Below are 12,501 nucleotides of genomic sequence, written 5' to 3'. Positions count from 1 at the left end.
CTACTTTCTTCAAGAAGGAACTCAAGACTCTTCCTAAGATTTGTCCCTTGTGACTAAGGAGTAGTCACCCTGCAGCAGCAGGCACCAACCAAGCATCGCGGTTTGTTGCCAGTCTCTCCTTCGGATCAAGACTGCTCCAGCACGACGAGAACCGGCTTCCCTGGCACCTCTGACCTCAACCTACATCATCAGCCCAGCTGTGATCCGTGGGTGTGACGAGACCTCGAGGGACCGGCCATCTTCAGAACTGCACGACGCTTGTCCAGCACGACGCCTGAGTGCCCCTCGACTGAGTGCCTTGGGGTAAGAGAAGCCCCGACCCTGAGCAGCTCCAGCACCGAAGTTCAGCCCCCCTGCATCCACGAGATCGGCGTGGGGCCCTTCTGCTTTTTGCTGCTCACCGCGTTGTCCAGGTCGCTTGCCCGTTGGCTAGTGGCCCCCTCACGACGCTCCACGACAACTAACACTGCTGGTCTGGTTGCTCCAGACTAGCCCGTGCTCCCCTCCAAAAGAGGAGCACCCTGGACCCTCCTGGTCCACTCAAGACGCCATTTTAGGTCCACCGCGTGGGCCTTGCATTTGCCAAGACTTGTTGCCCAATCCTGGGTCCAGCGACGTCGACAGCAAGAACCTTCGTGGGACAGCTCGCACCTCCATCCTGGTCGCCGACAACACCTCCTGATCCGAGAGACTGCAGAGCCCAGCAGCGCCCACTCACCTGACTGCGGTGACTTCGCCCGGTGCCATCCTGGTGCCCACTTAATCACTGGCTAGTGATTCAGAACTTGGTCCCCTCTGCTTTCAGGTCTTCTTCTTCCCTGATCCAGGCTTGGATCTCTTCAAACTTTTCTTCACTGGCCGCCTGCCAGCAACTTCTTCTTCAGGCTCCTGGTCCGTCAACGTGGGTTTCCGACGCAACTTGAACCGTATGCAGCCGCAGCCCCTGGGCTAGGTAAATCCAGCACTCCGGTGCCCCAGCATAGTCCAACACTCCAAGTGTTCGGATCCACTCCCGTTTTCGTCCCAACTAGTCGGGTTCGCCCGAGAACAGTAACTTTGCAACTACTAGCCTCCATAGACTTTTTCCCGCCTTACGCGTGAGAGTTCCCACTCTGCACACGACGTCCACAGGCCTCCTGCATCTAATCCCAGTGTTTAGAATTGTAGGCCTAGAGATTCCTGAGTCTAGAAAAGTATTACTTACCTGCTAGCAAGTTCGCATTCCACTTACTGTGTATATGGTTTTTCGTGCCCCTAGGGCATTTGTGTAAATTGTGCGACTTAAAGTATTTTCGTAAGAGTTTTGTTGTGTGCTTAGCTCCCTGACTCATAAAGAGTTCAGGGTAGTCTTGTTATAAATAAATATCTGTTTATTTTCATAACAACTTGTGTGGTGTCCTTTCACTTGGTGTTCAAGGGGTAATGTGATGGTAAAACAGCTGGCTTAACACGCCCTCTAGAGTCTTAGCCTTAGACTGCTCGTATCCATGCTACTAGGATAGCTGGTCTATAAGGTTGACTTACAACCAATCATCAATAAGGGTTGTTTGGACTGATACATAGTGATCACTAGAATAGTGAGCACTGCATATCAGGCCAACTTCTCACAGTGATGATGTAGTGTAGGTTAAGTATGAACAATATGTTCTATCTAGCTCACTATTCTACTTGGCTAGCTTTTCGTTTGTAGTGTTTACGAGCAAGCTGTAGGCGTCTGTATAGGATAGCTTATGTAGGAGAGTGGGGTCTGCAATCCTATGGTCACCCCAGATTTTTGCTTTTTGCTTCACTGGTTTACGACTCTCCCTGGCTGTGGGCCTGCTAATCAGACCCACAGCCTAGCTGTTCTCTCTCTAAATTGACATCCATGTACTTTAGGTGCATTTACCAATTGGTACTGGGCCACCTTATCAGTCCCTGTACAGTGTACCTTAGGTACCCAGGGCATAGGTGTACCCAGGGCCTACCAGGGGCTGAAGCATGTATTATGCCACCCCTGGCTGGCCATCTAAACAGACACAACTGGCTGCACGACAGCTGGGGCAAGGTGGTGTAATCACCCTTTTCTATAGATATAGTATACCTATATCTAACCTTAAAATGGACACTTATATTCCTATCAGTCACTCCTATGGCAGGCCTTATCAATCCTGAAGGCAGAGTGCTTGGAATTATGTGAGATGGTGCTCTGGCATGAGCTGAGCCCGTCTGCAGCTTGCGGAACCAAGTCTTAATAGCTGTTCCATGATAACGCTATACCATATACTCTTAAGTGCATTATAATCCTCATTGTTGAATGCTAACTTTGGTATAGCATTATCAAAACATGTCGAGTAAGGTGTCATACGAATTGGAATTCTACCCCGTCGCCAATTCTGGCAACGGGGGTAGCATTCCACCCTTTTAGAGGGACACGTAACTGTGAACCCAGGTTAAAGTTAACTCGAGCCTTGGCATCACAAAATGGATGCTGCCACCACAGACACAAGTCTGACCTCCTGCTGCTGGGAGTCCTTCCAGCGAGGGAGGCTTGGACAAAGGGAGGATTTTGCCTTGGGAGGATTTTGTGTATTGGGTAGGATAGGCCTGAAAGGAATGAGACATGCCTGGGGCACGCAAGGTGTCCTGTGCATACACCGGTTCAAACCAGTTGCTGGGGCATCTCTGCCCCAGCTCTGGCGCGAAACCGGACAAAGGATAGGGGGTGTAACCACCCCCCTTCCTGGTCCCACCCAGGGGAGGGACCTAGTCACGAGTACAGCCCCCTTTAGCAGGATAAAGGTAGGAGCTGGTCCCATTCCAAATTAGATTATCCTGAACTACTCTACAAGAAGAAACTCTGGACTTCGACGTTCTCCTCCACAGAAGACTGAAGAAATCTCCCTTGTGGACAAAGAGTGTCCACCCTGCAACTGCAGGCACCATCAAGTGTCCAGCGGCTTCACTTTGTCGTCTTCCCTCGAGGATCCAGACTTCAGAGCCCGACGAGACCCGGATTCCCAGACCTCTCCGACCTCAACTCACATCTGCAGCAAGCTGAGACCCGTGGGTGCGACGAGACACGTGGGACCGGCCATCTTGAAAGAAACTGCACTCCGCTTCCAGCACGACTCCCGAGGTAAACTCGACCAAGTGCTTTGGGGATAGAGAAGCCCCAACCCCGAGCAGCCCCTGCACCGAAGATCAGCCCTCCAGCTTCCACGAGATCTGCGTGGGGCCCTTCTGCTTGTTTGCTGCTCGACGCGTTGTCTGGTCACTTGCCGGCTGGCTAGTGACCTCCTAGACGACGAACTTTGAAAACTACACTGCTGGTCTGGTTGCTCCAGACTGGCCCTTGCTCCCTTCCAAAAGAGGAAAACCCTGGACCCTCCTGGTCAACTCCAGACGCCGTTTCCACTCACCGCGTGGGTTGCCTTTGCCAAGGCCTGTTGACTCCAAATGCAGATCCGACACCGCCGACAGCGAGAGCCTGCGTGGGACAGCTCGTGCCTCCATCCTGGTCGTCGAAGACACCACCTGGTCCAAGTGGCTGCAGAGACAAGCGTCCACTCTTCACCTGATCGCGACGACAGCATCTGGTTCCCTCCTGGTTCCACACCGGTCACTGGCTAGTGACTTTGAACACTGTCCCCTCTGCTTTCAGGTCCTCTTCTTCCTCGATCCACCCGTGGATCGCACGGACATCTTCCTCCTGGTCGCCTGCAGCATCTTTTCTTCCAGGCTCCATAGACTTCAACGCAGAAACCCGACACGACTTCGCACCTATGCACCCGCAGCCCGTGGGTGAGGTAACGAGCATTTCGGTGCTCAAGGGTAGCTTGACTCTCCTAGTGTCCAGATTCACAGTCGTTTTAGTCCTACCTAGTCAGGATTGTCCGTACTCACCTTTTTCTTGAACTGTACTGTCCATAGACGTTGTTACGCATCTCGCGTGTGAGTTCACACTCTGCACAAGCGTCCCGTGGGCCTCCTATTACTTACCTAAAGTTAGAGTAGCGTGGTCCCAACGATCCTACAGCCTCTGGACAGCTCCATTCCTTCTATCGATTTCCTTATACCATTTACTTAGTATATGGTTTGCTGTGCCCCTAGGGCACCATTGTAATTGTGTGCAACTTATCGTATTTTTCCTAAGAGATTGTCATGTGCTTAGCCCTCTGATCTCATAAAGAGTTCAGAGGTGTTTGTTATTAATAAATATATTGTTTATTTTCATAACAACCTGTGTGGTGTCCTTTCATCTGGTATTCAAGGGGTTATATTGTGGTAAAACAGCTGGCTTCACATGCCAAAAGAGTTTAGCCTAAGACTGCTTTGTCCATGCTATCACTAGGATAGTTGGTCTATAAGGTTGACTTACAACCAATCACCATAAGGGTTGTTTGGACTGATACAAGGTGATCACTAGAACTAGTGAGCATCATATATCAGGCCAACTTCTCACAGCTTATAGTATGCAAGAGTGACCGTTAGCTGGGTCTGAGATGTAAGCCGCTGGGTGTCTGCGAGACCAGCCAGCTCCCTAGGTGAGGGACACTGAGGGCCTGATATAGATCTTGGCGGACGGGTTACTCTGTCACAATGGTGACCGATATCCCGTCCACCGAAATATAAATCCCATAGTATATAATGAGATTTATATTTCGGTGGATGGAATATCCATCACCATTGTGACGTAGTAACCCATCCACCAAGCTCTAAATAAAGCACTGAGTAGTTACTCTGTGCAATGTATGCTTTGTTGTAGGTAAGCTTCAGGTGCACGTCAAAAACCCTAATCCATCGATCCTCACGAGTTATGAGAGAGGCCGCTTTAATTCACACCTCAGGAATAGGCTGAGCCACTCAGCAGCATGAGTGATGCAAAGGCCCATCGAGTTACCTTAGCATATAGAAATGATTGAAAGCATTTTAAGACAAGAACGAAGTGGACAAGTGTGCGGGCCCCATCTTCAAAGGGGCCTCTGTGAAAGGGAACTTTTTTCGATTTTACTTCTATTTTTCTCCCAACCTATAACCTATAGTTCAATATTGTTTGGCATCAATATTGTTTGACATCATGGAACTTACATTAGTAAAAAAGAATGGGTAATACAATTTTAAGTTGTTCTGGAAAGGGACTCCAAAATATTTCCTGCCCAGGGCCTCCAAAAGCTCAAGATGATGACCCCTGAAACGTACAACCTATTGACCTACAGTACGAACCCTACACCAGGTAGTGGTGGGTACCTGACCCCTAGCAGAAGAAGAACAAAGAGTGACGGGGTTCCAGGGCTGCAGGAGAACATAATCGTGAAACATGGAAATGACATCATTGCATGCAACAAGCAAGAAAGAAGAGGATGTTTCCAACACCCTGTCTCTAACCATAGCTGTCTAATTTTGATGAGAACATGCTTTAATCAGAGGAGGATCGAGCGTGGTCTAACCTGGAGCAGAAATAGCCTAAATACTGCACTCCTGACACTAAGGACCATTGGTCGAGGCTCCAAATCAGAGCCTTTGACCCCTGGTCTGCAAAGCGCTTTGGCACCTCGACGAGAGGTGGAAAAGCCCTATAGATATGCTACAGTTCAGTACCATGGCTGGATGCTGTACAGTTTCTGGAGCTGGGGAGGAACAGACTTTCCTTGCCGCCTCCAGTGCTTGGAGCAACAGCGAGCCAAAAAGGAAGAGCACCAAATGTTCCAACGCTGCTTTCTGGAACTTGGAGCTACACCGAGAAGGATGGAACAGCACGACCAGGCAGACTGCAGAACAGAGGGCGGGCCCTGCAGCTTGCTGCTCCATGGGGAAACGGCACGCTCTCACGCAAGCCACGAGCTTGAATCCCGGAGAGGACAACTCGGGCTTCCATCCTTCAGAAGTCTGTGTATGAGTACCATTGAAGTGGAATATAGTAATTAGCAGTGTCAAAACTGGCAGCATTCAGACCATGCCAGTTATTTCAGTGCTTAATTTGTAAAACAGTAAGTGTCAGGGCCCTTCTCAGGAGGCAAGGGCAGTACCACCACAACTACTAACCATTGCACTCCTAAAAGTGTGATGATTCAGACTTCCAGAATAGCGTGGCTGGCAGGTATTATTCATTTGATAATGTATATTGAGTTATTAGACACTGTTGTTGAGCTCATTTCAAAATTACACAGACAGCGCCACCATGTGCTGGACTGTCATTATTGCCAGAGTTAAGAATTAAGTGCCAGTGCGGAGCACTGAAAACCACTGGCACAAATTAAGCACTGGTTATTATTAATATAAACGGTGAACTGGAACTCAGGCACCTGGTTTCAAATTCTAGCCTCTGCTCTTTACTGAAACGCGTGTGTAGGGCTTTAAGTGGGATCAAAAAAGTGGAGGTCTCTAAAAGGGGTGTGGCCTCTGTAATTAAGGGTGTGGTTGAAACATGTAAAATACATTTTTGGTGATATGCATAGAGTGCCACTTGAGCATTATATTGTTTCCTTTTTTATCTTTCTGTTACTGCATCTAGAAATATAACAACCATGAACATACACCTGAAACCAGTCAGGACCATTGTTTTTTGTCAATAGTTTTTAGCTGTTCAGGCTAAATGAGTGACAACAATGATTTTGTTATAAATATTTAATTTTGATCATATTTCAATTCGGAAAATTGTGAGACTTTGATGTCTTATTCACTGCTATGTTCACTCTCTTGGACATGTATGCTCTTTCTCTTCCCACCATCTCGTCCATCTGCATATCTTACACCTCATCTCTTTCCTCTTTAGCCCCCAATTTTCACTCTCCTAAATGGATTTCCACTGTATCTCGTCACTCTTCACCCCCAAACACAAAACGCACCCACTCATCTGTAATCACTGCATTTTCTTTTGCCTTCGCTTTGTCAATATTTTGACAACTGTGTATCTCCCTCACATACATTTGTACAGAATCACAATTGCAATTGTAATATGTGACCAGTGGTCTGTGCTCTCTGCAGAGAGGCAGAGGGAAAAAATCATAACGTTCTAGTCTATACCTTGCAGTTTTCATGCAGCTCTCTGATGAAGGTTAATAGCTCACTGTTCTATGTTAGGATTTTAACTTATCAACTGCAAGTAACAAAAGGAACTCTCTGACAAAAGCAGTAGCCCACTGACCTATTTAATTATATGCACTTTGTGATCTGCATGATACACGTGTTTTGCAGTATATTAACCCTCCGCCCTACCTTACTTCCACTAGGTAAAACTCCGATCTGTCTTCAGGAAGAACATTAATCAGCAGAGTTATTTTGACATTTTTATTGTTGCCTAAAAATTGTTGGAGGCCAGGAACGAGGCAGCAGGTGCTTTTAAAACCATAACATGCTTGCAAAAAAGGAACTCTCCACCCAAAGTCAGTGCCCGGTGCCATGGCACCGGTCGCGCTGCCCTAGAACCGACCCTGTTCTAAACACCTTAGTAGCCCACTGGCAGGCACTGTGAGAAACTCACACAGTCTTCAGCTTCAATCCCAGAACTCTCATTCGTGGCTCCTTTATACACACCTGGAGCCAACTCAGTTCAATGTATGCACTATGCAAGAGTAATAAGCTACACGAAAAAAATAAAGAAACACTCTTAGGGAATGCAAGATTAAGTAAAATGTGAAACATAAACTGGGACTCTATTGCTGACATTGATTATCTTAATGATTTTTACATTCATTGTTCAAAAATCGATCAGTATTTTTACAGTTCAAGTGAAGACCTGTCGTATGGTTTATGGGCCTCTTTTGCGTGTAAGTTAAGTTAGCAGGGCTTATTCGAAGTTTAAACGCCACTTTTCCCTTTTGCTACTTTTACGCACGATACTGCTTAGTTGTTTTTGCTGACTTAGCCTGGATGAAGGTCTATACATGGGAAAAGTGTTGTTTTTCGACATCTCTAGACATACATCGTATCCCCAGTCTGTACAGTGAGTGCTAAGCCGCCAAGATTATCATAACTGAGCCTGTTTATTGGCTTGTCCGTGTAACACATTCTAGATATAACAATTTGTCAGCTGCAAGCCGAGTAGGATTCTGGCACCTTTATCATAGCACACATGCCAGAATTGCACACACTTGGAAGATTCCAGGCATGCTTAGAGACTAACCGATCCTGATGTAATTTACACTTACTGAGCGGACAGGTAAATGGGGCCCCCCTAAGAAAGCTCAATAGACCTTCTATAGTTTTATAATACATAGTTCCTAGATAGGGAGGGTGTTTAAATAGGTGGTTTTTATCACCTGTTTGCACTATCATTGTAACGTGATTCCTCCTTTTGTATTTTATGGAATTGTAACCATGCTGTCCGTATTATTATTATTATCCGTATGTATGCTGATGTTGATTAAAATACTGCGCTTGAGATCACGTCGTTAAAATAAACATTTTAACTTTACTGTGTCTCTATTTTACTCCTGTTGTGGACTGGTACGAACGTATAACAAAAGAGTGTTCTCACTTCCCACCATTCCTGAGATGGTCCTAAGTCGCATGTTCTAGGTTGTCTAATCATTGGTTTCTTTGCTATAGGACGAAGAGCTAATGTGACACCGATTGCTAGTCTGGTAGGGGATTTTGGGTACTAAAGTGAGTTTTGGCACACCCTAATTCACTGAGGTCCCAAGTCTTTGTGCACAGTTCTGTATTTGCGCAGAATCCCTGTAACAGAACTTGATAGGGACCCGTTACTACTGGGTCTGAGACCCGGACAGACCCACCTCACTTATATTTCTGAGTGTGTTATCCTGGGCAAATCATTTAGTCTTCCTGTACCTAAAATGTGAATCTGCAAAATGGAATTGTAAATATGTGCATTGTGGAATTCAAAAGATGTAGATCCCCACTTGATGCACTTAATCTTGTATTATTACCGAACAGCCAACATAGGACCTCATGTACATGCCTATAACATTTTGTGAAGTAACAAGGGCCCCCTGATACGGATGAAAATCCTGGGTCAGGGAAAACATACAATGTGAAGGTAAACACCCAGGCTATCAATTAAACAGAAACCAGCTATGTATTCGACTGAAATATTCCCTAAAGTTAGAAACTTTAAACCATAACACAAACAAATATAATGATATCAAAAATAGTATTTTTTAATAAAAACAAAGATAAATTTATACAATGTGGACATATAATTATAATAGATTATCGATGTAAAAATGATGAGTTTTCTAATTGAAGAAAACATAAATTTAAAACATATTAAGATAGACACTGATACATATTCTTTCTAAAGTTTTTTGTGGCTGTTGAGTTTGAGTCAAACATTGTATAAATTTATAAATTTATCTTTGTTTTTATTAAAAAATACTATTTTTGATATCATTATATTTGTTTGTGTTATGGTTTAAAGTTTCTAACTTTAGGGAATATTTCAGTCGAATACATAGCTGGTTTCTGTTTAATTGATAGCCTGGGTGTTTACCTTCACATTGCATGCCTATAACATTGTCTTCAGGTGCTATGTAAGAGTGAGCGCCTTTTGGGCATATCCTAGCTGGTGCTGTGTAAGAATGAGCTCAGTGTCAGCCTATCTTAGCATTGTAAGACTGAGCTGTATGTAATCCTATCTTAACTAGACTGAGCTCCGTGTCAGCCTATCTTAGCATTGTAAGACTGAGCTGTATGTAATCCTATCTTATCTAGACTGTGTAAGACTTAGTTCCATGTGGGCCTATGCTCGATGGAGCTGTGCATGGCCGAACTCCGTGTGGGCCTATCCTAACGGGGACTGTGCAAGACCAAGTTCCGTGTTGGCCTATCCTAACAGAGACTGTGTAAGACCAAGTTCCGTGTGGGCCTATCCTAGCTGACCAGTTTCAGATGAGCAATTGTGTGTGTATCCTAGCTATGGCTGTGTAAGACCGAGCTCTGTGAGGGCCTATTCTTCCTGGTCGGTGTAAGACTGAGCTCAATGTGGTCCCATCCTAGCTGGGACTATGTGTGACCGAGTTCCGTGTGGGCCTATCCTAGCCGGTTTGTGTAAGACCAAGCTCCGCGTGGGCCTATCCAAGCTGACCTGTTTAAGATGAGCAATTGTGGGCGTATCATTGCTTGGGATATCTTAGACTGAACTCTGTGTGGGCCTATCCTAACTTGTCTGTGTAAGACCGAGGTCTCTGGGAGCCTATCCTAGCTCGTCTGTGTAAGACCGAGCTCTGTGGGGGCCTATTCTAGCTGACGAGCAATTGGGGGCCTATCCTAGCTGGGGCTATGTATGACCGAGCTCCGTGTCGGCCTATTCTAGTTGGGACTGAGTAGGAGTGAGCTGCCTGGGCTTCTTCGCTCACATGGTGCAGTGTAAGAGAGAAATCCGTTGGCTCCTATCATATTTAGTGCTGTGTAAGAGTGAGCACTAATTGTCTATTGTAGATATTTCAATAAGATCAGATTCCTTGAGTTTTCTGTTTTTATTCTTTGCAGTTTTATATAGTGCGGACTTGGTCGGAAGGAATCGTAGCGCATTACAAGAGGCAGATAACTTTACACATTTTTTTAGACACCAGAGATTAAATGATTTTCCCGGAATCACAGAATATTGAGCCGAGGCTGGAATTCGAACACAACTTGTCTCCAAGTTCCAAAGTAGACAGCTCTAGCCAGGAAGTCAGACCTCCTGAGATGGGGCTCTGCAACTGGGAGGTGTATGTGGGGCTATAATCTAGCTAGTGGTATGTAAAAATGCACTCTAAAAAAGTGTTGTAAGAAAGTGGAACCTGTTCTATCTCAGCTGTTGATGTGTAAGAGAAAGCTAAAGAAAGTGTATTTCATAGATGTGCTATACAATGAGTTTTACTTGGTTCTGTGTTGTACTCCGTGTGAGGAAAGTCCTTTAGGATTTACGGTCTAGCTTGCTCTGTGTTTGACAGCTCTTTATTGTTATTCTCTGTGCTTATTGTTCCCTACATTGCACCTTGTTGTAGCTTCTATGAATGAACCTTCCGCAACCTCAATGATTGCACTACTGCACATAGACTGACGCCCATTGCGTACACCGCCGTATCTCTGGTGCCTCACTCCCCTGTGACTGCCCACCCTTTTCTTACCACTGTCCTCAAGCCTCTTGGTTTGCATCCCTAGCCTTGCACCCTGCCCAGGGTTTTCTTTCTGTACTCATTCTAAATTTACTTCAGCTCTGTGCCTCATTCCCGACTCAAAGTCTCAATGACTCCACCATGAATAAATCAATCAGGATTTATAAAGCGCGGCAAATCACCCGATAGGGTATCCAGGCACTTGCAGGTCCCAAAGGCTTATTCGAACAGTCAGGCCTCAAGGGGCATTAGGAATGTGAGGTGATGGTCTGGAGGTGCGTGGGGAGGCTGTTCCAGGTCTTTACTGCGATGTCGGAGAAGGAGCGTCCTCCAGTTCTGCATTGGTAGATGTGGGGAGTATTGGCAAGTGAAAGGTAGGCAGAGCGTAGTCTTCTCAACGGTTGGTGGAAGTTGAGGCAATGGTTAATGTAAGCAGGTCCTTGGTTGTGTAGAGCCTTGTGTGCGTAGGTCAGCAGCTTGAATTGGCATCTCCTCTGTAAGAGAAGCCAGTGGAGTTTCCTGAGGTGGGGTGTGATGTTGGTTCATCGGGAAAGGCCAAGAACGAGTCTGGCTGTGGTGTTCTGTATGGTCTGAACTCTCTGTAGGAGATGTGCGGTGATTCCTATGTAGAGGGCCTTGCCGTAGTCCAGTATCCATGACCTCAAACCCTTGCGTCCCCGCTGACCTCCCACTTGGGGCCATCCGGTTGTTTCCACGCATGTACCTGACATCTAGCCCTCACCACATCTATGCTTACTCCTCAGTGGCTTCATCTCTGTCACTGTGCCTCTCTCCCCATCAGTCATTTTCTTCCATACTCTGCATTGTTTACACTCCCCTGTTGTGCACTCTAGTGGTACTGCACACTGTGCAGTTTGTGAAGTTAATCTGTTGGGTTTCATGCTTATCGTGTGCTTTTTTTGCAGCCTGTACATCTTGCAAAAGTGAGCTTCGTCATCCAAGCCTTCGGGTCTGCCTTCACCCTGGACCTTCATTTAAACCAGTAAGTCTATTCTCCTCATCATCTCTGTGTTGGCGCTGAGCAATGTAGATGAAGGTTTCTGACCCGGTCTATGTACACGTGTGTGCGTGTGCACACACATATTCAGCACACTGCAACTTTCTTACAAATAGCTTCACATTTCACATACTGTGAGCCACAGTTCTGTAGTTATAGAAGATAGTTCAGATCAGTTACATCGATCCAGACTCAATGCAACCATGACCTAGTGTGGGTTTTGTCTATAAGTATATTTGTATTAAATGCTTATGGAAGTGTAGCTTTTGTAGTGTGAGTGTGATAATTGCCTGTGTTCTATACTGTAACCATTACAGTCTGTGTTTCTGTGAGCACAGCCTGTGTGCTGTGGGAGCAGCAGCCTGTGAGTTGTAGACACAAGCATTGTTCTGTCCGTGAAACATTTGCTTTGTGGGCACAACCGGTCTATTGTGGGTGCAC

General features: G+C 46.1%; 1 protein-coding gene across 1 annotated transcript in view; it reads left to right on the top strand.

Annotated features, from left to right (window-relative positions):
• Positions 1–12,501, top strand: part of ADAM11 (ADAM metallopeptidase domain 11) — a 381,539-nt gene that overhangs the window by 76,101 nt on the left and 292,937 nt on the right. The window contains exon 3 of the mRNA XM_078645153.1: positions 11,969–12,045. Within this exon, the coding sequence (XP_078501279.1) occupies positions 11,969–12,045 (77 nt within the window). The remainder of the gene's footprint in view (positions 1–11,968; positions 12,046–12,501) is intronic.

Source organism: Lissotriton helveticus, chromosome 5_1, assembly GCF_964261635.1.
Source record: "Lissotriton helveticus chromosome 5_1, aLisHel1.1, whole genome shotgun sequence".
NCBI classification, from domain to species: Eukaryota; Metazoa; Chordata; class Amphibia; order Caudata; family Salamandridae; genus Lissotriton; species Lissotriton helveticus.
This window is presented reverse-complemented; position numbering and strand designations above follow the sequence as displayed.